The following is a 27990-nucleotide window of genomic DNA, read 5'->3' on the forward strand; positions in this document are numbered from 1 at the left end:
TATTCCTTGACTCACAAAGTTTCATTAGTCAATATGCTTTCCTCTCAGTAGAAGGTTAGTAAGAAACCACTTCAGTCTCAAAGGAGTACTTCCAAATTTCAGTCGGGCACAACTTATATGAATTAAACAGCTGATAAGACTGATCCGAAATCCTTATCTCCTCCTAGGTGTGCACTTATTGCAAGAAAATGGGACGCGTTATTTCTGTTTGTTTTAGGTTTAAAAAATTAGTTACAGAATAAAGGCAAAGCTGTTCCAAATGCTGTTGTTTCTGAGGGGTCAAGGTCATGGTCATGTATTCCAAACAATAAATTTATGGGGTGAAAACCAATCACAGTCTGATTTTATTATGGAGAATTATAAACTATTATTGTCGAGAGGTTCTTCCACACTTATTAGAGATCCAGCCAATCTATCCCTAATAAAACATTAAGGGACACGAGATTCTCAGAGCCTTTTATTATCAGGTACTTTGCATTTGTCTGAGACGTCTTCTTTATCTGAAAGTGTTCTTATTCAGGGAGTAGAATGGGGCTTTATTCAAATTCCACTTCATCAGGCAGCTTTAGGAGCAGTGACAGTCGGCGCTGTGCTTTATTTGCCCATTGAGAGTGTTCAGTTAATGCTAGGCAATAACTTCGCTGGAAATAAGGCTGAAGTTAGTCTACTTGTAACTGACAAGCTCTGTTTTGGACCAAAATGTTGATCCTATTGAAAATGAAATCACCGATTTATACCTGCTTGTGCAGTTACTAGAGGTATGGTAAAAACGACAATTGAGAATGAAGTTGATAAGGAAATTATTCACTTGGCTGGCATGCGTATTAGCCAGGCCTTTGACGAGGTCACTTTTGGTAATGTTACTAATCAATCAAAAAAAATATTGATCGTTATGATCTTGTTATAATGACTCATTCTCTCATGTCTAATGAAGATGACAAACGACAATCACTTGTCGTCGAACAGCAAAAAGGTCATGATATCTCTTGTTTGTTTCAGAGGACTATTAGCGAAACTGATTCTCCAGAGGTACAAACTTTCTATTGTTTTAAATGGGGTCCGTATTAGAAAATAGAGACCATCTGAGGTAACCGATGGTAACGAGTGGTCAGTGAGCTATCACGTTATTGTCCCTAAGTCATATAGACAGGAAATTCTTAGTTTAGCCTATGAAAGTCTTTTAGCTGGTCATTTAGGAGTTAATAAGACTTACCAAAAGATATTACATCATTTTTATTGGCCGCAAAATTAAAAGTAATGCTTCCAAATATTGTAGATCTTCTTTTATTCCTCAATTGGCCAGATTTAGTTCTTTTGAAATATCTTTGGAATATATTGTCCACGAATCAATGGAGTTATTGAAAGAACAAATTCTTTTAACAGAGGATTCCGACATTAATCCTTTAGATTATGTCTTTGATTGTGAATTAGCGAGATATAGTCTTCTCTCTACTCACTTAAAATTACAATTAAAGCGGGACAAAGCTACAAAAGAACTGTACAACCTAGTGATAAGGTTCTGTCTCTCTTGCCAATCTTTGGAACTCCTCTCTCTTGCCAATATTTGGAACTCCTCTTCAGATTAGATATGATGGTCCTTGTAAGCTAGAACGTGATTTTAAATATGTCAATACTACGTTACCAGTCAACCAATTATGTTAAAGGAGTATGTTGATCGAAAAAGCACTGTAAATCATTCAGTCAGTTTACCTGTATCCGTCCCACGCAGTGACGATTTAAATGATGACGTACAAACATACTGTAATGACTTTGGTTCAACCAAGCTTCAAAATTCTGACATATTAAAGAATATGGACAAGAAACTCTCACATCTACAGCCACCAGAAAAAAATGAGTTAAAGCAGCTAATATGTGAATATGAGCACTTTTTCCCAGTTGTTCCAATATGAACAAACAAAATCTACCATGATGTTGAAATTGTGGATTCAAAACCTGTACAACCTGTAAAACAGCACTCCCCTCAAGCAGGAATGTTTGAAAAAGGAAACTGAATATTTGCTGGAGAATTAATTAATTCAACCAAGCAAAAGAAACTGATTTCGCCGTGTACCGAAGCCAGATAATCAGTGCAAATAGAAAGTGCTCGTTGGACTATAATAGTATTATTATGGAGCTATTGTGAATTATTCAAAGGAGTTCTGAAAAACGTCGTCTGAACAACTTCACGATTCTTGACAGACCAGTACAATTCTGGTTCTGAAATTTATACAGAACTTTTCATTTTCTTGGACTTTAATAGAGCTTTTTCAGGAATATTTTGGACTCACTTCATAATACTGAAAGTTCCTCTCACATTTTCTTTTATAATACTGATAACTAAATGTTTGGGTTTTTTTTAGTTTTACTTAACTTTTTGATTTTGCATCTATATGTTATTTAGTTTATGACAATTATATATATATATATATATATATATATATATATATATATATATATATATATATATATATATATATATATATATATATATATATATATATATATATATATATATATATATATGTGTGTGTGTGTGTGTGTATATATATATGTGTGTGTGTTTGTGCTTCGTGGCGGGATAGACGGAGTATTTACATGATTACATTATCACATTATATATAATATACAGAAAACTCCACTACAGAAAGAAATCAAAGATTAAAGTAAAACGAAGGCACAATCTGCATGACAAGGCATATTTATCATTAAGCGTAAACGATTGGCAAAAAACAAATAAGGCTCTTGCATAAAATAAAGAAAGGCCAAAGGTAAACACAAATTCAAAGGTTTGTAATATATATGTTCCAGCTGCAAAACAAAGGAGGCAGGACGTGGATAAACGACAGTATCTCAACTAACGCAGTTATAAAATCGTTGGTTTTTGAATACCGAAGATCTGCATGCCTGATAAAAATATTCTACTTGATAGTGGATAGGCAATAAGCATCTGCAACAATATGATTGATGTGAGAAGTAATAAAATTGAATTTTCACATACGAAACTGGATATTAAAAAGAGGGCCTGAGATAGTTGGCAACTTATAAATTATATCTTTACGAACTATGCATGTTGTTTTTAAAAAACGCTATATAATACGTTTGTGCGTTTCATCGACATTTTTATTGTGTCCATTGTCATATTTGTTTCTTCAGCAAATGCAAGAATTTTGTTATACTTTTGTAAACATACCAGATGCAGATAACTGAGCCCGCACCCAATGATGTAGTGGAGGTGTTGGCGTGAAAGGGACCAGTGTCAGAACATCCGTTCGGGCATGCGCACACTGATGTAACGTTAAATTGCTTAACGTTAAAAGAAAATGAACAATTATTACAAGGAAGGATATTTTGGCCACAAGCATTCATGATGTATTACAACGGTGTGTACTGAATGCAAAGCAACTTGTTCCCAAGATAATATAAATCTAAAAATATGTCAAGCTGTATATAAACGAAATGAACAAAATGACCGTTAGTAATAAAAACTAATAAGTCAATTAATAATGAACTCAATACAAATAATTGCACCACACATAAACTTTAATGCACCTATGTGTTATTTTCACTGGATTACTGCTACAATTACGTTAGTAGTAAATGGGGATAGATTAGCGACAATGGGAATTAGCATTACAGAGACCCCTGGGTCAGATTAGCGACAATGGAAATTTAACATGGCGAAAAATCGTGGGTCAGATTAGCGACAAGGGAAATTAACATGGGAATAAATCGTGGGTCACTCTAGCGACAAGGGGAATTTAACATGGAACTATAGTGTGGGTCTGTCTAGCGACAAGGGGAAATTAACATGGGGAATAGAGTTCGGGCTTTTGGGATTTTTTTTTTTAAATTTAAATTTAAATTTAAAAAAGGGGTAGGCAATGGAAAGGCTATCTCTTTTCGAGAAATATGGCTGGCCCTGAAAAGGGCCTTTGGGTTTTCTTCTTCTGCTTCTAATTTCTTCTTTTTCTCCACCAAGTTCTTATTTTATCTCCAACATTCTTTCTCTTCTTCTCTTTCTTTTTCTCCTGCTCTTCTTTCTTCTTCTTCTCTTCCTCCTCTTCTTTCTTCCTCTTCTCATTTTCTTCTTCTTTTTCAATCTTTTCGTTCCATTTGCTTATTCTTATTCTTTCCTCTTCATCCTCCTTCTCCTCCTTTATCTCTTTCATGACACCACTAATCTTGTCCTTTACCTTTTTAAGTTATTAATTTCCATCTTTACACGATGGGGACTATAGGAATAATGGTCTTCAACCAGTCTTATCAACATCTGCTCCATCATTCCTAAGTTGTCTAAAACGTCTTGTAATGTTTGTATTTTGTCCATTTGGTTAGAAGCCATCTTCTTTTTTTATTCTTTGCAGAATGGTTTGAACGACGAATACTATGGGTTCTTATACTTAAAGCGCGTACGTGAAGGAAAACATCCCCCTAAAACGTAAAATTGATCTTACCTAGATCATGACCAAACAACGCGCGAACGTGAAGGAAAACATCCCCCTACTTTTTCATTTCATATAATAAAACCCAAACTATACTTTTTCATTTCATATAATAAAAACCCAAACTATACTCTCCACATACGCTAAGAAACAATAAACAAAATCCATAATCTACTATCCACACAATCTTACGTGAGCGCTTACAAAACCCAAACTATACTCTTCACATACGCTAAGAACAATAAACAAATCCATAATCTACTATTCACACAATCGTACGTGAGCGGGTACAAACACAAACACAAACACACAAACACATACGCTAAGAACAATAAACTAATCCATAATCTACTATCCACACAATCGTACGTGAGCGCTTACAGAACCCTAACTATACTCTTCACCTACGCTAAGAAACAATAAAGAAACCCATAATCTACTATTCCCACAAACATACCTGAGCTCTTACAAGCACCAACACACAAACACATACCCTCACACTATCTTAAAAAAGAGTTAGTGTTTATAATCACACTACTCTACCTACACACATTGGCAAATCGATCGTTATTTCTTTTCTAGCGTATTGGGTAGCCCTGAAAAGGGCTGTTTTTTTTTGTTTGGAACTTCATGGACACCTGGTTAATGGTGGCACCTTCCAGGCCTGGCGCCGCATACACATCTTATCCCCCAATTACTTTTTACCTTTTGAGGGGAGAGAGCAGAGGCAGGATATGTCGCTTCAGAATCCCAATTTTCGCTCTCTGGGATTCTGAAATTTCTTCTTCTTCTCTCCTTTTCCTCCTCCTCCTCTTCTTTGCATCTTCTCTCCTCCTCTTTGTATCTTCTTTCCTCTTCTTTATATCTTCTCTCCTCCTCTTCTTTGTTTCTTCTTTCCTCCTCCTCTCTTATCCTTCCCTCCTCCACAATGGCTTCCGCGGCCAGTTCATTTAATATGCGCCTGGCATATTCCAGATGCACATGAAGTTCCAACAGTTTCTCCAGTCTCGTGTTCATTTTTGGTGTTGATCAATCAACAAGGGTAGCTGGACTGCCGAACGAGTTTCAATTTATAGTGAAAGCGCGGACGTGAACGAAAACATCCCCTAAAAACATAAAATTGATCTTACCTACATCATGACCATAAAACAACGCGCGGACCTAAAAGAAACACTCACTCACTTTTTATGCTACCCATCACTATTTTAAAATTTTTTATAAATCACTTCAATAGACTATCCACATACGCAAAGCAATCCAATCTAACCCCAAATTTACACCTCAAACACCAAAAAAAAAGACATCATTTTAATCTACTATCCATACCAACTTACTTAACCACTTACAAACACAAACACACAAACACATACCCTCACATTTTTTTAAAAAAGAGTTAGTGTTTATTTTCACACTACTCTACCTACACACATTGGCAAATCGATTGTTATTTCTTTTCTAGAGTATTGGGTAGCCCTGAAAAGGGCTGTTTTTTTTGTTTGCTATGGCATTCTTTTTAGTTTCTAAGAATGCGATGTCCTCTGAGGATAGACTTTCTGGCGATAGGTCTGCTTCTTCGGAAAGAGAAGAAGAACTCTTTGGTGTCGATACGACAATCGACAAAGCCTCTGTCAGCTTCATGTTGCTGCTGCTGCTCTTGTTGTTGTTGTTGCTGCTGTCTCTGAAGTCTGTACTTCTCTGTCCATTCTTCTTTTTCCCTGTTCATTTCTTCTCTGAAGAGCTCTTCTATCAGGTCTTCAGTGATTTTTAACATTCTCACATTCTCTATTTCTTCTGGCTTCGGTATCAGACTGTGTCTGACCCTATGCAAATTCACGTAGGCTTCGTTGAGTTTAGCTAGTTTGGAGCACATCTTCTTAGGAGGATGAGTCGACAATGGATGGTTAGACTGGAAACTGCCCCGGTTCTTAAAGTCAAAGCGCGGACGTGAAGGAAAACATCCCCCACACGGTTTTTGAGTCGCAACGTTCAGTGAGTGTCATGAGAGGGATAGTAAGAAATGAAAGAGCATCAATCCAACATTCTTATAGCTAAACAAAAGACAAAGGCATTTTTTTCAAAACACAACATTTTTTATTCAAAAATCACTTAACACTAAACAACAACTCTAACATTTTTAACAATAATCCAACAATATAACATCAAACAATTTTTTCAAAACACAACATTTTTTATTCAAAAATCACCTAACACTAAACAACAACAACTCTAACATTTTTTAACAACAATGCAACACTAAAAGTTTCTCCACTAGGTAAAGAGGGATAACAGTCTTCCATGGTTTCTAGTAATCTAGGATGACTTCTCTCAAACTGTTGATTTCTATGGTATTATCGAATTCTGCATACAGGATGACGTTCACCGTTTCATCAGGGTCTCGGTCTTTAAACTGAATTTCCACACGAATCTGGCCAGATTTTATAGGGTGGAAATGTCCCTCGTCGCTGCCTTGGTCTGGAGTGAAATCGAAAGCCCACAAAGCGTAGCCTCCTGCATAATCCTCGTACGTAATACCGTGACTGGTATTGGTTCCTAACTGTCCGGTGGCTTCGTACAAGGACAAGTACGATCTCAAGTAATTCTTCTTTTTAAAGTCAGGTTCGAAAGGTCGGGTACACAAGGTCTTGCCATCGCGACTGACTTCGATTTTGGACACACCAAAGTGTTGAAAGTAGAAAGGATTTTTTTCGGCAGCTCCGTTGAAGGCTGTATTCTCGACGATACCAACGATCAAACGTTTGGGTAACTGTCCTTGGAACAGATGATCTTCGATCATGGATCGCTGTCCCTTGGGAATGGTGAAGGTTTTCACTTCCACGCGTCGTATGGGATACTTGGCGGTCGTTCTGCTCAACGTCTGACTGATGTCGTTTCCCACTTTAGGTAACACTTCCACACGGCGTACGTAGAGTCTGGCTTCTAGGATTTTGGTTTTGTAACCGTCACTATCAGCCATCAAATGGAAAGCGGCACTGCTACGATTCAGTCTCAGGCGGACATCCACCCCGTTCAGCAAATACTTTTCTTGCAACCACATGTCCAAATGCAAACGATCCATCAGTTCTAAACTTGTGTCGGCTCCCGTGATTCTCTTTCTTCGTTCTACAAATCCATCATTGTTGTCTTTCTTTTCATCAGTTTCCAATATTTCAAACTTGGTAGGTTCGTCAGCTTCCCATACCACACAGGCATTGAGATGAGTGTTCTTGGCATCTATTCCGTACGTCAAGAGATTTTCCAGGTAGGCACGATAAGGGTAAGTATCCATGCTGCTACTGACCAGTTTGTTATTCAAATACAAGTCCACTCCACTGAACAAGGAATGCATGAAATTGTTGACGGGAGCTACTGCTTCATCGTCTATAGCACCTCCAGTCTTATCTAGAATTTTGACTTTCAGGTACAAGTAACTGCTATTCAGATCGATGTAATCTTCGGGCTGTCCTTTGATTTCAAACTCGATGGGAGCGGAATCGGTCAGTGAGGAGACGGGGTGAAATTCCACCCACTGGGATTCTTGCATCGTCATCATCGTGGAGGGCATGGCAAACAGATCCAGTTCCGTCTTGGAACAAGCGCAAGATTCTCGGTGCATCATTTTTTTGTCTCTTTTCTCAATAATCGAAAACGTCTAAGTCTCGAATGGTTCTTCTTTTCTTGGCCTTTCTCGCTTGAAGTCTGGTGAAAGGGTGTTTTCTTCGTCGTCTCTTTCTGCCTTGTCCTTGCTGAATGCCTGACTCGGTAGCGTGCAGGGCATTTATAGGTGTTTCTCGTTGGCCTAAAATGTCTTTGCCCGTTTGCAGCAAGACATTTTTGCCTGCCCTCATGAAGGCTTCTTTAGGGTTTTGTTTGTCGATGATGACATTTTGGAGAAATTCTTTGCCTTGTGTCAGTGCCGCATCTTTCAAGGCGTGCAATCCGCGTGTCACCATCGGTTTCAACACCGGGGCCACCGAACGAAAGGCCGATTTTAACATATCTCCTAAGCCGTGTCCTCGCTGTCGAGCAACCCCTCGGTACACTGGATACATGACTTAAGAGTCGTGAGAGAACCGTTTTCGAAAATGGAGTTTCACCGTGACTTTTCCTTTGGTGAATGGAATATTTTGTCCCAGATCTCCTTTTATAGCAATGTTGACCGTGTCCAAATACGACTTACTGACAGGCAAATAGTGAGGATGGACAAATTCGCGGTGGACGTGGTAAGTGTTTCCACCTTCCTCGTCAGTGTTCGTGGCAGAATCCACTTTGAAAGGAATGACACGCAGTAACGGTACGGAGGTGTGTCCCACCACGTTGTACTCCACCACATCGGAATACACGAACATCAAATTCAGTCCTTGGTTCAGTTCTACCGGGGCACGAAATAACTTGCTAAAAGACTCGTTGTCGTAAACGATGGGTAATTCATTTTTCTTGATCATGGTCTTTCTCATGTCCATGTCTCCGCCCAACATGTCAAACAATTCAGGACAAAATAAAATGGACAGGATTTTACTCCGTTCAAATTTCATCAAGAAGCGACGAGCTGCTTTGTGGTACTCCATGGTGACATTTTTGTTGACATGCTCCAAAGCTTTCAGAAACACGACATTAAACCTGGAGGTTATGGTGCTGACCAAATGTTGACCACTAAAATAATAGCCTGGGGGAATGAACAAGTGATAGGTGGTGTACTTTTGTGTACGGGTTTTCTTGTCATACTTGACATTGCTATCCATCCACTGTTGCATTTGCTCGTCATGAACTTCCACATCAAAAAAATTTTGATTGGGAAGGACATTGAGGACTTGGGTCGGGTGAATCATTTCTACTAAAGCCACTTCCCAATGGGCTTCGTGATCTAACTGGATGGCTTGAGGTAATTTGGCCGTGTAACAGCACAACGTGTTCTTGGGAAACACCTCCATGGAACTGTCACTGGGTAAGGTTAAGTAAAATTGGTTTTGGTGACTCATAATTCCAGAGTTCTGTGGCTGTCCGAGGGGTTACTGGACGTCAGAGGTGTGTCTCCGTCTAAAATGGGGTTCTGGTTGTGATTGAAGTGGTGACTGGCACTGGCACTGGACACAAGGTTCCCGGGGTTCCCGTTCGAGGTGAATTTCAGGGAGGGATTAGGAAGCAGGTAACCGATGCAACTGCTCAATAAAATGGTCCACAATTGTTTGTCTCCTTGTTGCAAACTCAAATTGGCGATGGCTGCCCCGATGACACAATACACCACGAAGATTTGGCAGAAAAAGACGATTTGCGTTTTAGGCACACGTTCTCCACACCACACCCACAAGGGTTGTTTTTGTAAATCTTGCACAGAAGAACTAGGTGAAGGAGGAGTGGTCGACGTAGCTGCGTCTGGTGTGTGAAAGGGCATGATGGTCACTTCTTTTTATAGTCGATGACTTGCGAAGCGTCGATCCAAGAATCAAAACTGGGTGGATATCCTTTCCAACGTACTTTGACTTCTTTGACACGTCGTTTGCCCACTTTACGGGTTCTGCGTTCGAGAATGCTTTCGATGTCGTACACGTCGTCTTCTTTTTTGGTGACACGTTGTAACTCGGGCAAATAAAACGTTCCTTTGAGCACTTCTCCGTTCATGTCTTCCAATTTATAGACGGCAGGATGACGGATATGCACTCGTCCAGTGACGCGAAACAGTTCGGTCGTCCAGTTAGGTAAGTAACCTTTGTCGAAAGTGCGTTTGGTTTTGCCAATGCGCACCCAATCTCCTACGGCCAACTCTCCACTTTTCTTGGGGACAGCCCTCGTCGGGGACGTACCAAACAGGTGCTCAAACACCAACACTTCGTTGTCGGGAGTCACGTCTTGCGGGGCACGTCCGATGCTTCGATGGTAAGATTGGTTGTACGCTTGCACCAGGTGCGGTAAGATGTCGATGTACTTCAGAGTGTGGTGATGCGTAAAATATTTCCACATGCGTTCTTTCAAAGTGCGTTGAAAACGTTCCACGATGCTGGCTTTGGTTTCGGGATTCTCGGTGGTAAAAAAATGAATGTCACGTTTCTTTAATTCTTTTTGGAAAGCTTGGTTCAGAAATTCGGTGCCTTTGTCCGTTTGCCATCGAAGAGGGTGACGACCGCTTTGTTTCAACACCCGTTGCAGGGCTCGCACTAACTCGCTGCTCGATTTGGAAGTCAAGGGCACGACCCAGGCAAATTTGGAAAAGACGTCGATGACACAAAACAAATATTTGTAGCCACGATTGTAGCTGGCCAAATGAGAGACATCGGCTAAATCGGCTTGCCATTGATGATCGATGCCTTCCACTCGGGTGCGACTTCTGGCAAACTTGCGTCGAATGGGTTTGTGTAAAGTGTAGGTAGCTTGTTCTTGTAACCATCGTTGCACTTGAGGTAAACGGAGACTTTTCAGTTGCGTTTTGGCAGCACGATACAATTTTTGAACTCCTGCGTAACCTGCAGGATGGGAGGGATCGTAGTAAATGCTGGCTAAGACTTTTTCCATTTTTTTGTGTTGGTTGGTGTGTTAATAAGACACCCACTCTTGGAGGATGCTACTCTTTTTCTCTTGGGGTATTTTCTTGGATTGCAATGCTTTGCGTGTGCGGCCAGCAATAGGTGTCGAAGAGGAGAAGGATGTCTGAGCGGGGGATATCGGTTCTTGTTTCACTTCTGTCTTCACTTCTGTCTTCACTTTCTTTTTCTCTTCTGAGGAAGAAGGGGTGGCCATCATCTTTTTAATCCATCCAATTCTGGAGGTAGGTGGTGTTGTTAACTTGCGTACTTTTTCTGGTGGAGTTTGAAACCCTTCCTCTTCTTCTCCTTTTTCTGTCTTGGTCACGGGTACTGGTGGTACTGGTACTGGTGATGGTGCTGGACTTTTCATCAAGGTCTTAAAATCTTTCAGACTGGGTAGAGCTGTTTCGTCTAAAGCTTTCTGGTGAAAGAGTTGCAGTCGTTGCAAGAGTTGACCGTACTTTTGCGATTTTTCTGTTTCGGACAAATCTTGGCGATCCATCAAGGACTGCAATTCGTGTTGTAACTGGGACATCTCGCTCAAATGGGGATTGGGAGGTAATTGCGGGGTGTGTTGTTCTTGCCACCGATGGTATTCCATCCATCGTTTGTAAGGCACTAAAGCTAGTTTTCGTCCTTCCATGGGGTTGTCAGGGGTCAATTCTGAGATCTTGGGACTTCCGAGGCCTTTTTATCTTCCTCCCACCAGTCCTCCCAACATGGTTCCCAAGACTCCTTTCAGTATGGGGCCTAACAAGAGAGGTAAAATACCTCCACGTTGCACTAACATCTTCTTTTTTTGACGAATGGGAATTTTCTTTTGAACCATTTGGCGAAGAACGTGACGATGTTTGCATAAACATTGTTTCTGGTGTTTGGACAAAGGGATAGTGCCTTTCAAAACGTTCAAACAACATTCGCACACGGTATCGATGACCTCTTTGGAGGCTGTTTGAATGAGTTTTTTTCGTAGGGGTGGAGAAGCTTTGGACAGGACAGATAACATGTCCCCATGTTTGACTAAACGTGGTGGCAGTCCTTTCCTTTTCTTTCCTTGGGGTTTTCTGGAGGGTGACATCTTTGAGTCTTCAGGAGCACCAAAAAACACTGATACCCGACTTGGTCACAGGCCTTTTTTATACTGGAACGCGTCGCCACTGATTGTCTTTACGTCGTATTAGTTTGAGGACAGGCATGACACGTCGTGCAGGGGTACGTAACGGACTAAATCGAGCCAGTTCTTGCTTGGACAAATCCAGTAAACTTTGTAACATGCCCGATCTTTCTTGAACTTTGATTTTGGGAGAAGGTACTTTGTGAGCAGCAGCCACTGCCACTAAATTGGAAGGTCCTGCCACTGGGGAAGTTCTTTTGGGGGTCATCAACGGAGAAGTTCTTGGTGTGATCAACGTCTCCAAGTACTCTTCAGTTCTGGGTGTCATTAACGGAGAAGTGGACAAACGTGAAGCTGCCGGAGACGCAGTCACTGCCGTGGCAGGTCGTGGTTTGCGAGTGTAAGGTTGCGTCCTGGCCGAAGTGCCTCTCTTGCGACTAGTTTTCTGTGGACTTTTCTTTTTCTGGGGGCTTCTTTTCTTTTTCCGGGGTGGTGGTGGTGTCTGGTCAGAGGAGGGTCCTGCCACTGGAGAAGTTATCCTTGGGGACCTGGTCTTTTTCTTCTTGGGGCTTCGTTGGACTTTTGTCTTGGGTATAACTTTGGGGGCATTAGGATCCCATCTTAAGAGTGAGCGAATGATGACCCCTCCTAGAGTACCGCTCCCTCCAGGTTTCAAAATGATTTGTTTTTTGGTTTGAGTGTCGATGCGGGGATCGGCCAGTTGGACCAAAGCGACTTTGTTTCGATCGAAAAAGCGTTTGGTTTGATGAGGAATCTGAATGATTCCTTGGAGTAATTGACGTGCCGTCACCGTGAACCATCGTAAGACTTCTTTGAGACTAGCTTCTAAGACACGAGCTCGTGTTTGTGGAATTTTTTCTCGACTGATGCCATACAAGGCACGAATCAATTTGACGGGAAGATGCGACTGAAGGGACGTCATTTTCGCACTATGTGAGACAGACGAAAAAGGGTCTGAGGTTTTTATAGATTTTTTTATGGGGAGTGAAATGAAGTCGAGGACGGAGACGTGTACAGGACAGGCCCTCCGTCTTGGCACCAGTGGTGAAACAAGTGGGTACGAAATCGCAAATCCTCGGGAGTCGTAGGTTTCAAATCGACGAGTAAATAGGCGTGTGGCGTTTGAGTGGCATCGTCGTACGCCTGAGTCAGCCAAGGCGTTCCTAACTGTTTGGCTAAGACTTGCACTTGCGATTTATCTCGAGGGCTTTTAAACAAGACCACGTAATGCGCATTGAGACTGATGGTGCGATGGGCTTTACTTTGTTGAAACAAATTTTGGGTGATGTAAACGACACTGGCATTACGGTGATGCCCTTTGCGCGTGAACCACAGTTTAATTTCTTCTTCGTCTTCTCCTAACATGTCGTCGAAAATGACCAAATGGGTTAGACGGGAGTCAGAGACGATGCCGTCGTCTTCTTTAGGAATGCCTTCCACAAACACGATGGAATCGCCTTGACTTTCTCGCAAGAGGCTGTACGCCGATTGCCACTCTTTGTAACACCACACAATTCGTTGAGGGGGTCGATCGATCAAATGATGTTTATGTTCGATCAAACGTTTGACGAATTCGGTTTTGCCTGAACCGCTAGGTCCAGCAATGAGCATGTTAAAGGGATGGCGAAGATACAAAGCCTCCCAACTGGCACGATCTAAGTGTTCGTCGATGACTTTGACAGTAGAGGAAGAGGGAGCAGAGACAGCAGAGGTAGCCATGGTGTGAGAAATGTCACTTGTGACACGAAAAACAAACAAGACAAGAGTTTATATACTTTTTCAGAACACGTTTATTGAATGTTTCAAACATAAATACGAAAGACAAAAATGCATAAAAGCCAAAGGCTTAAGTACAAGAATAAAAGGCACATGATAACCATGAACGTGGAATAAACACAAGTGTCTGTACAAGATGTTTTGGGTAAAGTTCTAACCAGTTCTATAGTAGGGGTAAGGTCACACAATTGTCCTCCCGAAAGGGTCTTTCAGGCCTGTCCACGACAGTCCTGTCCTGGGTGACGGGTTCTTCTGGCACCGTCACTAACACAGGTTGAAAAGTAACTTTTTTCCTTGAATAACTCTCGTGCATACTAGGCCACCTCTTGTGTCCAAGCCTCAAAACCCTGGTCTCGGTGATGTCCAACATTTGACTCCTAACCAATCTGGTTTCTTCTTCGTCAACGACATGGTAAGTTACTTCAATGAACAATGAACTATCGATCTTGCCTAGGGTTCCTTTTCATATACAGACCAATACCGACGTGACCGTACGGTAAGGTGAATAGATTGGGAAGTCGCACTCGCTTCTGGTATACAATTTGATAGACTTTTTCCAAGGGTCGACTGACGATGTGGTGAGTGGGTAAACGTACAATCTTGTTCGGTTGATAGGTGGTCACTTTAAAGTTTCCATCCTCTCCCGATTGCAAGGCTTCTTTCAATACCCCAAAGTTGACCACTCGACTGGTACGATGATTCAGAGTCAGTCCTTTCACTTTGCACGTCGTGTGCACTTCTCCTTGTTTGTCCCGGTATTCGTAGCCGTAATTTTTGGGACCACCACTGACGAAACTTAGAATCTTGTCGTCGGGATGCTCGTCTGTCCAGGCTCCTAAACGGTCTCCTTCGATGTCAGGGTGCTGTTGAATCGGGTGATGGATGTAAATGCAACTGTCCGTGTCAAAGTACAGGACGCGTTCTTCTAACAGTTCTAAAGCTTCGTACAATTTTAAGCGAGCATGAGCTGTCATGTAAGCCGCAATGATGACATTTCCAAAAGGGTCGTCTTGTACAAAGTCCAGATCTTCTTCGTAATTGATCAAGATCAAATCCTCTCGAACGACGTCCACGTGTTTCATGTATTTGGTTTTGTCGTGAATCATCTGGAAGTAGCGGGAAGGTTCTGTCAAATATTCCGTCTTGGGTAAACACGGTCGTTGTGCCATTTTACCCCACAAGCAATTTAACATCACTTTGGCAAACGATCGCCTGCCTTCGTTTTTTTCGATGTGGTCTAAAGAGATGCCTTCTTGTGCGTAGTATTTCTCTTTGAATTGTATTTGGTCTTCGGGAGTGTGACACCAGGAAGGATAGCCGCTGGCTTCTTGTTTCAGTTTCAAAAAGGCATCCACGTAGTCGGCGAAAATGCCTTTCTGAGTAGGGTCACCCTTGTGGTACTGTTGTGTCTTGGGAAAGTGGCAAATTTCGTACACTTCTAACAGTTGGTATCCCATGTCCAGAGCTTTGAACAATTCCACGCTGACCCAGGTTCCCGTCAAGGCACGTTCTTCCTGGCTGTGATGGCAAGGTTGGTCCTGGTTGCACGTTTCGGCACAAGTACGGCACAAGGGAAACATCAGTTTGCCTTGACAATGGTGAGGTAAGACGGGATGGTATAGGTTCGTGGGAGGCAAAACTTTACACTTGATCAAGCCTTCGTATTGTCGAATGTTTTTCAGGTCGATGTGTTCCGTCAACAATTGCGGGTGCCCTACAGGAAAGCGACAATATTTGCACACGTAGGGATACAGCGAACACACGTCCAAGTATTTGATTTCTTCTCCTTTCTCTTCGTCGGCTTGGTACAGCAAACAGGTGGCATTGGTCCTTCCTCCGTACAAACTATCCCTCGGGTTCAGCGGGTCCATGAACTGGTAACTTTCCACGAGGCGTTTAAACTCGGGATCGGTTTTCAAACGGTGGTCGTACTCGTGTTCCCACATTTCCACCACTTGGTATCCTTGCTGTTCTAACTTTAGGCGTCGCTGACAAGTGTCCTGGTACAAGTCTTCCATGGTTCGTTGCAAAAACTGATTTTTAGTGTCACGGTCAGGGTAACAGACGGGACATCCGTGAAATAAGCAACCGTTAAACTCGTACACGATCTTGGGGTTTTCTAAGTCCCAGCCATCTACCGAATACGTTCCGATGGTCTTTTCGCCTCCTCCGTTGCGGGCATGCTGAATCCATTTGTCTTCCTTGTCGCACAAGTAATGTAACCAACGTAGGGCTTTGACCGAGTATTGACGCTTGACATAGTGGGTCGTTTGAGGACTGATGACAGCCACGGTGTTTTCAGGCATGAATCGTTGGCGGTACACTAAGGAACACGCTTTGGCAATGGTGCAAGCTTCTTTCAAAGGATCGACCCCTCCGTGTTCCATGAACAGTTCTCGAAATTTTCCACAGCAACGTCGTAAAATGTCCACGTCGGAACGACAATACTTTAGCATTTCTTCCTGAAAGTCGAAAGGGTCTGAGGCATGAGCCTGGTACCAAGCGTAGAAAGCTTCTCGTTGTTCGGTACGCATGTTGTCGGGGTCGTAATAGTGAGCCTCAGGCAAATGGGGTAGAACGGCATGTTGATTGGCTTCCGTATTGAAAAAGTGTGGAAAGTACCCTTTAGCCATTTCTGTCATTCCAAACGTTTTAGGCATTCGACTCAAAGGCATGGCCAAGTAACTCATCGAATCTTTAAACTGTACTTGTCCCACTTGCATGAAAATGATTTTGGCTCCGTTCAAAGTGACTTTAGGACGCTCGGTGCCTTGTTCCGCATAGTACCTCAAAAGAAACTGTCCATCGTATCCGGAGAAATTGTGAGCCATCACCGTGGCATGACGATGACAATCTCCGTAACGTTCGATGTCCTCTTGGCTCCACGTCTTGTCGATGGGGTCTAAGACCCATTGGGCAAAATCGGCTAACGTGTTTGGTCCCCGAAAGATTTTTTCACGCCCTCCGGGAATCTTGCTGCAGTGAGGGCAATGACTGAAGATAGGTTCTTGAATGCACTTCTCGCACGCTCGATGAGCCACGCAGAAATTAGGAATGTGAATGCCGGTCTCTTGCATACATTCGAAATCGAAAAAGATGAAATTGCCTTTCTTCTTGTGACCGTCCTCTTTCTCTGGTGGGGGTTGGTATTTTTGCACGTAGCATTGGTGTTCCAAGTCCACGATGCGGTGACAAATGTGACATTTTTTTTTTCCTGAACATACGTGTGCCTTGGTACTATTGGTACGTATGCCTTGTCTACACGTAGGGCACAATCTCAAGAGTTGACAAGCACATTTCTGCTGTGAACCTTGCGTCTTCAGATGTTGTTGGTAACAGGTAGGACTGACAAACGTGCGCAAACAAGTCGAACAAGGCACTGGTCCTTCGCTCAGACAGGGTGGAGAGGCCAAACATCCTGGGCATTTTATTCCACAATGCTTGTGTTGCTCTCGATTGTTATAACCATAGTCACATTTCTCACAATAATAACCGTATCCCAGGAATCCAGTGATACTGGTAATGGTATCGAAATGGTCATCGTGATGATAGACATGAATGTATTTTCCGTCCTTAAAATCTTGGCCTCGAAACAACAGAGTTCCACGCATTTCTTGAGGGTGCACTTTCAAGGTGTAGCGTGGAGCTAGGGCATCTTGCAATTTTTGCATCTCAGGAATGCCACAGGGTGTGTCTTTGGACAGTCCGGCTTGTTGTAACAGGAGTTCTGCTTCGTTTCGTTGTTTGGCTCGATCGCATCGTTGAATAGTTTTCCAGGTTCTTTTCCATTCTACCGTGTCGTTCTTGTTGGCATAGGTTCGTCCCACCACGATGGCACGGGCTAAACACATCTGGTCTTGAGGGTTGTTAATTCGGACGAGACTCTTTTTGGTGTTGCGAAGGTCGTCCACCAATAACATCTTTTTGCATCCAGTTCCTTGAGGAGGAGAGACGTGGGCCATTTTCAGTGTGGCTTTACCATCGGTGATGTCAAACTGGTCATTAGATTGTTGCACCTGTTGTATCTTGTCCATGACTTTGGAAGGGGTCAGTTCTGCGGGTCTGCTAAACTCGATCCAAACAGGGGATTTCAAACCGTCGTGATCTATGGATAGTGTCAAGCGATCGTCTTCTTTGGCTTGACATTGTCGCTTGAGTGCGGTGAGCAAAGAATCCCACATCTCGGTGATGAACCCTTCTGCTTTCTCCAAGGGTACGTCGGCCTTGAAATCTTTAAACTTCACCGTGTAGGTGTAAGCCGTGGTTCTAAATTTTCTAGAGGAGCGCTTTTCCGTCTCTCGAATGAAATAGTACTTTTCAGGGTTGACTAAGGGTGGTGAACTTGGTTTAGAGGGTTCGGATTCTGGTTCACTCATGTCCTCTTCAAAATCACTGGCATGAATTTGTGCCAAGATTTCAGCCCTGGTACGAGGCGATAGATCACGTTTCTGCCTCTTACTTTCTTCTTCTTCTTCTTTCTTCTCGAATGAATGGGATCGTTTCATCTTGAGTGCAAAACGTCAAATGACTCAAGTTTAAACACCATAGACTAATTTATAGTCTTGGCAAACCAGCGTATATAAAAAGGGTGTGTGTCTTGTCCTTTCACTATTCATTTCACTCTCAAGCCGAGCACAACGATGGAAGAGACTACCCAGATGGAACGTTTCGTCAGAGCTTTGCGAGGGGTCATTAGAAAATTCTCTTCAGACCAGCCGACGGACTACTCTCCTTCCTTTCGAGATAAAAGTCAAGATACTTGCTATATCTGTCAGAAGAAAGGGCATTGGTCTTCAGAGTGTCCAGACCGTCAAAAAAAAAACAGGGGCTAAAAAAGACAAAAGTCAAGATACCTGTTATTATTGTAAAGAAAAAGGACATTGGTCTCCAGATTGCCCAAAAAAGAAACAAGAGGAGTCAGAAGAAAAGAAGGATTCTTCAGAAGAAGAGAGGGATTCTTCGAAAGAAGAGAGGGATTCTTCAGAGGAAGAAGAGGAAGAAAGAAGACAATTCTATTTAAAAGAGGAAAAGAAACAGGAGAAGAAAAGAAGAAAGGAAGAAAATGAGGAAAAAACGGTGAAGAAATTGAAAAAACAGAGAGACTAAATAAGGAGAAAGAAGAAGTGTAAGAACTTTTTAAAGTGTTCTGTGGTGAATTGTGAATTGGATTGTAAAAAATGGATAAAAGAATACATGAATGATATAAGGTAAGTGTCTTTGAGTTTTGATTTTAAAATAAGAAGCTACACTCAAGCACTCATACACAGACACGTACTATAAGGGTAAAATGGGTGGGGTTTATTTTTGAGTTATTGGCAAATTGAAATTGTATTTCTTTTCGAGAAATGTGGGTGGCCCTGAAAAGGGCCTTTTTTCTTTATGGTGTAGGAGTGAGTTTAACCAATCAACTTTAACTGCCTTAAGCCTTTGCCACGGCCAAGGCCTACTTCTGATGATTGGGTTGAAATCACTAAGGGTGGTACGACAGGCTTAGTCACAGGGTTGGCGTGTTTAGCTCGGGAAGGTCGTATTCTCTTCGGTCGTGATAAAGAAGTCTGATACATTTGTTTCAGACTTCTTAACTCCGCTAAAATGTCCAACAGTACCGTAGCCGTTTGATTTTCACCCTCTTGTTTCTTTGCTGCTACTTCTTCTTGCTGTTGTTGCTGTTGTTTTTTTCTTACCTCTTCTTGTTGCTGTTGCTGTTGCTGTAGGAGAAAAGCTTGTTCCGCTTCCTTTTGTCGTTGCATAAATTTCTCCAGTTCTTCTTTCTGTCTCTGTCTAAAATTCTCCACTTGCGGTAATGAAGAAGGTAACGAAGGTTCCGGAACAAATTCTTGCGAGGTAAGAAAATCCACAAAATCCCAATGTACCTCTTCTGAAAGTAAGTCCGGGTTCCCTTGGGCAGTCTCCCCTGCTGGTGCACCCCAATGGATCGTTTTCTGAGTTTCCGTCATGTTGAATCACTGTCGCATAGATTGACTGCACACAAGCGCTAACGAATCTATATAGACCACGTGACGTCACAGACTGCTCTCTTCGGATTGGATGCGAGCTGACTGAATTTTGTAACGCGTGTTCGGATTGGTGAATGAATTCAATCCGTTTCAATCCTTCCTGTACCTATAAATAAGCGCAGTTCACTGCATTGATTCACTTGTTCTCGTCGCTTCAAGATGTGGACCGATGTGCAATCTTCTACGCTTGTGTCTTCCATGATGTTTAGGACGGACATGCTCATGTATGTCCGATCCAAGTGGACCATTGTCCACAGGACAAACACCAGCCTGTGGATACGTAGGATCTACGTTGAAAGACAAGGATGCCTGAAAAGAGTGCTGATTTACGGACCAACAGTGAGACGTAGCCTAAGGACAAGAAGAAGACCAATGCGGTACCATTTATGTTAATGAATACATTAACATAAACCCAAAGGCCCTTTTCAGGGCCAGCCATATTTCTCGAAAAGAGATAGCCTTTCCATTGCCTACCCCTTTTTTAAATTTAAATTTAAATTTAAATTTAAATTTAAATTTTAAAAAAAAAATCCCAAAAGCCCGAACTCTATTCCCCATGTTAATTTCCCCTTGTCGCTAGACAGACCCACACTATAGTTCCATGTTAAATTCCCCTTGTCGCTAGAGTGACCCACGATTTATTCCCATGTTAATTTCCCTTGTCGCTAATCTGACCCACGATTTTTCGCCATGTTAAATTTCCATTGTCGCTAATCTGACCCAGGGGTCTCTGTAATGCTAATTCCCATTGTCGCTAATCTATCCCCATTTACTACTTACGTTCTCTTGAATACCCAAGTCCAAGCTGATCCATAATAAAAGGGACCCACACGTAGGCTTATAATCATTATTTTCAGAATGTGTGATTTTCTTTCCAAAATACAGGAATATATGTCGAATCTACATTCTTAAGTACACAATAGCTGGTAATTTATGTATAGTATTGACTGTAATTCAGTTTGATTTATATTGGCTCTGTTAGCAGTACCTCCCATATATCCGTACACACACATACATACATACATACATACATACATACATACATACATACATACACTTACAAAAATTGGTCTAGCACCGAGCGATCCTATTGGAACAAAGATTGGAGAAACTGCATTGTGATCACAGATCAAAAACACAAGGGTGACTCTGAAAGAGCAACACGCAAGACATTACCCGAAGACGATAAATATACTGTGTAATAAGACGAGAAATATAATGTGTAATATGACGATACATATACTGTGTAATAAGACGATAAATATACTGTTAAATATACTGTGTAATAAGACGATAAATATACTGTGTAATAAGACGATAAATATACTGTTAAATATACTGTGTAATAAGACGATAAATATACTGTGTAATAAGGAGCACATAATATTCATAGGTACTGGAAATTTCACGGTATTCTTACATTATTAACATTATTATACTGTGGACGTATGTGGACATTTCTTTTCAGCGCGTGTATATATATATATATATATATATATATATATATATATATATATATAGAGAGAGAGAGAGAGAGAGAGAGAGAGAGAGAGAGAGAGAGAGACAGACAGACAGACAGACAGAGAGAGGAAGGGACGGAGGGAGAGAAACAAGCAGAGACAGAGACGAGAGACAGAGATACATAGAAATAACCGGCGAAATCGAAGAAATAAGCAATCTATTAAAATGGTTATACAATGTTGAATTTTTCACCCATCATGAATTTTTTAGTTTAACTCACATAAGTTTATAACACAGCATGTTCCCAAGAGTAGTAATCGAGGTAGTAGTAGTAGTAGTAGTAGTAGTAGTAGTAATAGTAGTAGTAGTAGTAGTGATATTAGTGATATTATTGTTGTCGCAGCTTCTAGCACTGCATTTATTGGCATGACTAATTTAACCTTAAGGCAATTTAACGCTATCAGTCCAACGTACAATTTTCCGCTTGCGTACTGCACAATGAGTTGATGAGCTTCATCGTAGAAGAAATTGGCCATGTCAGCGTCCCCAATTTTGATTTGCTTCTGCAAGTTCTGGTCAATTAGACAAGACTGAAAAAAGTAAAGAAAGAAATCAATCAGTCTAGATGCAATCTCTTACCTTAGCAACAGGAAAAAGGTAAAACCTCTACAATCATTAATAACCTATACAACGCTAATTCAACCCTTCTAGACCCTAAGTAAAATTTAAAAATATTACACCCACCTGGTTTCTCAAAATTGCCTTGTTTAGGACGATATTTATATCTAAAAAAAGCTTAGTTTTAAAACAGAAAATGAAATGGAAATAAAAAGTTTTTTAAATTTTATTTCACATCAACAATTATCACTAATATATTCTATAAATTGTCAAATGAATGCAAGCAAGAGCTTAGGAAAGGTGATAACAAGTTACCTACTAAAACTTTACTTGTTACATTTCTACGGTTTCTACCATTCTTCAAGACACATAGCCAAAAAATGAGATAGATGAGAAAGGATATGTATGTGTGTGTGTGTGTGTGTGCGCGCTTGTGTGTGTGTGTGTGTGTGTGTGTGTGTGTGTGTGTGTGTGTGCGTGCGTGCGTGCGTGTGTGTGTGTGTGATTTTGGAATTTTAATGCAGCTTTAAACATTTTTCAGTCATAGCTCTACGATGCCTAGCACTGGGGCATCATGCCGCAGACATATAGTACCATGTCCCACCCAGTCACATTATCCTGAAACAAGGCCGACCAGTCCTAACACTAGCATCTTAATGCTGAGCGTCAAGCGAGGCAGCTGCTAGCACCATATTTATAAGTCTTTGGTATGACTCGGCCAAAGCTCGAACCCGAGACCTTCCGCATCCGAGGCGGACGCTCTAACCACTAGGCCGGGGCCCCGAGTGGCCGAGTGGTCTAAAGCGCTCACCGTTCCGGATCACTACCATCTCACCTCTGTCTGCGTGGGTTCGAGTCCAAGGCTCGGCTAGCGTGGGTACGTGGGAAAGCCTGCTAGTAGCTTCTCGTGGGTCGGTGGTTCTTTCCTGGGTTTTCCAGGGTTCTTCCTCCACCAGTTATACTGGCCGCCATGCATAGCCTATCTTGTGCTGAAAAATGGCGTTAAACCCTAGAACAACAACAACAACTAACCACTAGGCCACCGGAGCGGTCGAGAAAGGAATAACCTTAACGCCCATCTACATCACCCATTTATATAACCCATAAAGCCGACATCCCTCTCCCTACCACCACCATTAAATATTTCAACCAGAGTAGAAATGATAAGTTTCTTCCTAAAAAATGTGACTTCTCAGTATAATTCTGGTTCAACATCTTTTTTAAAAGAAATTTTTTCCAGTAATAGGGTAGAAGAGTAAAAGCAAAACCGTATTGCGTATGAGCTCAAACCGCTCCATTTAGCATGCAAAGTTTCAATAAAATTCAACAAGCAGCAAAAATACATTCAACCCAAGCTAGCAACGAAAGGGATTTGTTTGATTTGTTTCTGATATAGTTCCAAGAGCAAGCATGCTTATTACGTCCGTATTTAAAACTACCGGCAGAGCCACGGACAGGGCGGCATAAATCGGACAAAATTCTGGAGGCTAACAACGGTCAGGAAGCCCTCCTCCGAAGAGAAGAAATTTTTTGTAAGTCATATGGAGAACTTTTCCTAGGGCTGACAAATTCTGCCTGCGGCCCTTATTACGGGATGTAAAATCAGTCACTATTTACTGTCTGTAATCGCGCCGAATATGGTCTCCAAATGACCCTAGGAAATATTTAATAGCTTAGAAAACGGTCTTCACTTACAGCGGCATCTGTACAATCTCCCTCCGTGAACGGATAACACGGATTGTAAGAATAATACTCATTGTCTTGTCCGAGTACATCCTGGAACCTGAAATATTTAGCAGATCTGGTAGAGAAAGAATTAACAGCAGTTTTATGACATGTATTAAAATATTTTTTTTTTAAGACGCCTTTAAGAGCAATTGTTAAAATGAGTGACTCAAATCATTGCAAAATCTTATCAACGCACAGAGAAAATAAAATTTCATATAATGCAAAAGCTAAACGGTGGTTATTACAGGGCCTAATTGTGTTATTTGAATTTTAACGTAGCTATAGTAATTTTTCAGTCATATCGTTACGATGTCTGCAGTTTGGCAGTTTATACTTATGTCTAGCACTGGGGCATCATGCCGCAAACATGTAGCACCTTGTCCCACCCAATCACATTATCCTGACACCAGGCCGACCAGTCCTAGCATTAACTTCTTAATTATGAACGCCAAGCGACAGGCCTGGCCCTAGGGCAAGGCGAACGAGGTAACCGCCTTGGGCCCTGCGCTCCTCTGCAATGCAATTTTTTTGCCGATAGCCTATAACCAATACTCTTGTAGACCCGAGTTATGGGCACGAGATTTGACGGAAAATGGTGGTCAAAACGTATGTACGATGGTCATTAGAAAAGTTCTGAATATTTTGTTATAACGTTTTTGTTTCTTTGAACTTGTCGATAAATTTAACGCCGAGGAATAGACCCAAAAAATAACGTTCTATAATATGATATGAAGCTGCACGTGCAGTAGGCAGGACTTAAGTAAATATAAGCGCGTGCCATAATGTAGGTAAATGACAGTGGCAAAGAATATCAGAGACGGATAGTGCACTCTCCGACTGTTAACAAGGCTGACTTATATAAAGCATATGATGTAGTTTTCGGTCATATCCCAAAATGTCCTCAACGTTTCGTCGTTTAAAAGATGTCGTGACTCCATGGAAGACAGACCAGATCATGGAAGACCGTTGTCTGCGATTGGTGAGCTGGAAGTGCCTGCTGTGAAGGAGACAACTGATGAAGATGCCCGATACACAGTGTTATATGTTTTTATTATAGCAAGAATTATACACAGTGTTATATATTTCTATTATAAAGAGCATGATACACAGTGTTATATATTTCTATCATAACGAGCATTATACAGTGTTATATATTTCTATTATAACGAGCCTTATACACAGTGTTATATATTTCTTTTATAACGTGCATTATAAAAAGTGTTATATATTTCTATTATAACGAGCATTATACACAGTTTTATATATTTCTGTTATAACGAGCATTATACAAAGTGTTATATATTTCTATTATAACGAGCATTAATTCCTCGGCCGATTATAAATGTACTAAAGAATCATTTGAAGTTCAGAACGGTTCGTGTACGATGGATCCAGTATTTGTTGACGCCTAATCAAAAACAGGCTCGGGATGTAATTCCAAAAAGTAATTAGCCCAATATAAAAAATGACCAGATATGTTTGAATGAGACTGTCAGAGGTGTTGAAACATGAATTGACTTTTTTAATCTGCCTCACGAGAAATTAATAAAGATTAGATCTCAGAAAACAAGCAAAGACCACAAATGCTCGACGTAGTCGGACTGTCAAGTGAGTTTTATACGCTTTATTTTTTATGCAAAAGACCCGGTCGTTCAGATATTGTGCCCCACTCTGCTAATGCCACTGAACATGTTTATCTTCTAAAGCGTTGTCAAATGTTGTGGAACCACCCCTCCGCGCTCCGGTACCCAAGGTATCCATTTACTCCAAGCCAAATTTGCCGTAAATCCGCATTTGTGACATTGTGACAGACTGCCTGAAGGAACACAACACTGAAGCTTTTGCCATTGTCCTTACTGCATTGGTTTAGCTCCGTAATTTTTGGCTTACTCCCGTTATCAAAGAGTCACCCAGACGGTTGGAAGTGCATTTTTTTTTGTTTTGTATTGTTGTTTTTTTTTTTTGGGGGGGGGGTGTTGTTGTGTTTTTTTGGGGGGAGGTGGGGTGGTTTCTTTTGTCTTTGTTCTTTGGGGGGATTTTGTGTGGGTTTTTTAATAACATACCAAAGCGAGAATACCAAAATGGTAATTAATGACTGGATAATCTGACTGAAAAAGCGGAATACTACTTTGAGGCAATACATTGAAGTACTATTCCCTAAATAAAAAAATACTTATTGACGCTACTATTTAAAACGGACCGCTCCGGTGGCCTAAGTGGTTAGAGAGTTTGCCTGGGATGCGGGTTCGATCAAAGACATCCAAAGACATAAAATGGTACTAGCATCTGCCAGGCTTGGCGCTCTTCATTAAGAGGTTAGTGTTAGGACTGGTCGGCCTGGTGTCAGGATAATTTGACTTGGTGGGACATCATGCTACATGTCTGCGGCATGATGTCCCAGTGCTAGACATCACTATAAACTGCGACACGAGTGAAAAATTGTTAAAGCTACGTTAAAAACCCAAATCACGCACGCACGCAAACACACACACACACACACACACACACACACACACACACCGTTTTGAGTAACCCGAATACCGTAATGGTAAAAATATATAAGAAAAAAACATAAAGATCAACACACACTTTATATAGCATGCAAAACAACTTTTATAAATAATAATAATAATAATAATAATAATAATAATAATAATGAGGACTATGTATGGCGCCTAATCTTTAGAAGCTCTAAGCGCTTTACAACATTAGACAACACCTATAACGTAAAAAACATATATAATGATACGATTGCCAAAAAATAAAAACACCATGAAATTAGAAAACAAAAAACATGCTGAAAATATTTAAGGTAGGAAACATTATTAGGTCTTTAAGTTTGTTCTTGCAATCGAAATAAGTGAGTTTTAAGAGCACTCTTGAATGGGATCACTGTGTCTTTGTGTTAAGTTCAATGGGCAATTCATTCCACTTTGCTATGCAAAAGAACTTTGTCCATATGACTTCGTTTTCATAGTGGGAATAATGAGTATACGATTGTCTGAAGAGGAGCGTAAGTATCTTGCTGGTGTGTACACTTGGGTGAGGTTGGATAGGTATGTTGGACTGGAGTCCGTCAATGAAACGTAGCACAGAGAACAAATTTTGTGTTTGATTCTGGATCGAATGGAAAGCCAGTGTAGGGTACAGAGCAGCGGGGAGGTGTGCTCTGATCGTGGTACTCTAAGTATGATCCGAGCAGCTATGCTTTGAACATTTTGAGGTTTCTGGAGTAGATATTGAGATGAACCAGACATAATTGAGTTACAATAGTCCAGTCTTGAAAGTACTAATGAACACACAAGTGTTTTAGTGGCATCAACTGAAAGATAGTTGCAAATGGAGCTTATACGTCTCAGCTCAAGATATGCAGCCTTGCATATGTTCATGACACGTTGGTGCAATGTGAGAGTACTGTCCAGAGTAACACCTAGGTTTCGTACTGACTGTGAATTTAATGTTGGCGTTGCTGATATTTATTGTTTGAGGTAAAAGATGTGAATGAGAAAGTCTTTGTGTTGTGATCAGAATGGCCTCAGTTTTATCATCATTCATCTGCAGCTTGTTACATGTCATCCATGATTTCACATCAGAAATGCACCTCTCTACACCTTGGATGGTAGCATCAACTTCAGTTGGGTGGCTAGATTTGTATATTTGGGTGTCATCAGCGTACAATTGGTGAGACACTGGATGATGATCTATGACACTTGAGAGCGGCTGAGTGTATAGAATGAAGAGAACAGGTCCAAGAAGGACCCATGTGGAACACCACAACATAGATTAACTCAAACTGGGTTGGAGTGTATTCCATTTGCAGACACAATTTGTGTCCTGTTGACCAAGTATGACTGGAACCACAGTAAGGCTGTATCATGAATGCCATATACATGCTGGAGACGGTGAAGTAAAATATCATGGTTTATTGTGTCAAATGCTGCAGACAAATCAAGGATGGTGAGGACTGTAATCTTTCCGCTATCCAAAGCAGAGAGAATGTCAGTAACTACTTTTAGAAGAGTCGTTTCAGTCATGTGGCAAGGGCGATATACAGACTGATATATGCCTACCAACCTACATTGCCATTTTACTGTTGTGTTTGATCAAAAAAATTTACCTTGGTTTTGAATCCGTATTTCCCAGGCTCATTATGTTTATTTCCTTTCCATCATCAAAGACACATTTACAGAGGCCCTCACCTTTACATGATGTACCCTGACCTCTTGTACACGATACTATAAAACTAGTAAACGTTAGAATTAATCCGAACACGTCATATATTTCCATTGTTCACCTTA

The 27990-nt window shown here is 41.3% G+C and overlaps 1 protein-coding gene across 1 annotated transcript; it reads right to left on the minus strand.

Moving 5' to 3' along the window:
• Positions 1-24: 24 nt before the first annotated feature.
• Positions 25-27990, minus strand: LOC149779645 (uncharacterized). Its single transcript, XM_089938449.1, has 6 exons — positions 27810-27990; positions 23660-23747; positions 21821-21936; positions 20947-21034; positions 3191-3303; positions 25-112 (listed from the first exon to the last, which is right to left on the minus strand). Exons 1-6 carry the CDS (start codon positions 27977-27979, stop codon positions 25-27), a joined length of 663 nt encoding a protein of 220 aa, XP_089794575.1. The 5' UTR covers positions 27980-27990.

Source organism: Sinohyriopsis cumingii, chromosome 17 (genome assembly GCF_028554795.1).
Source record: "Sinohyriopsis cumingii isolate HCF-2022 chromosome 17, ASM2855479v2, whole genome shotgun sequence".
Lineage (NCBI taxonomy): Eukaryota > Metazoa > Mollusca > Bivalvia > Unionida > Unionidae > Sinohyriopsis > Sinohyriopsis cumingii.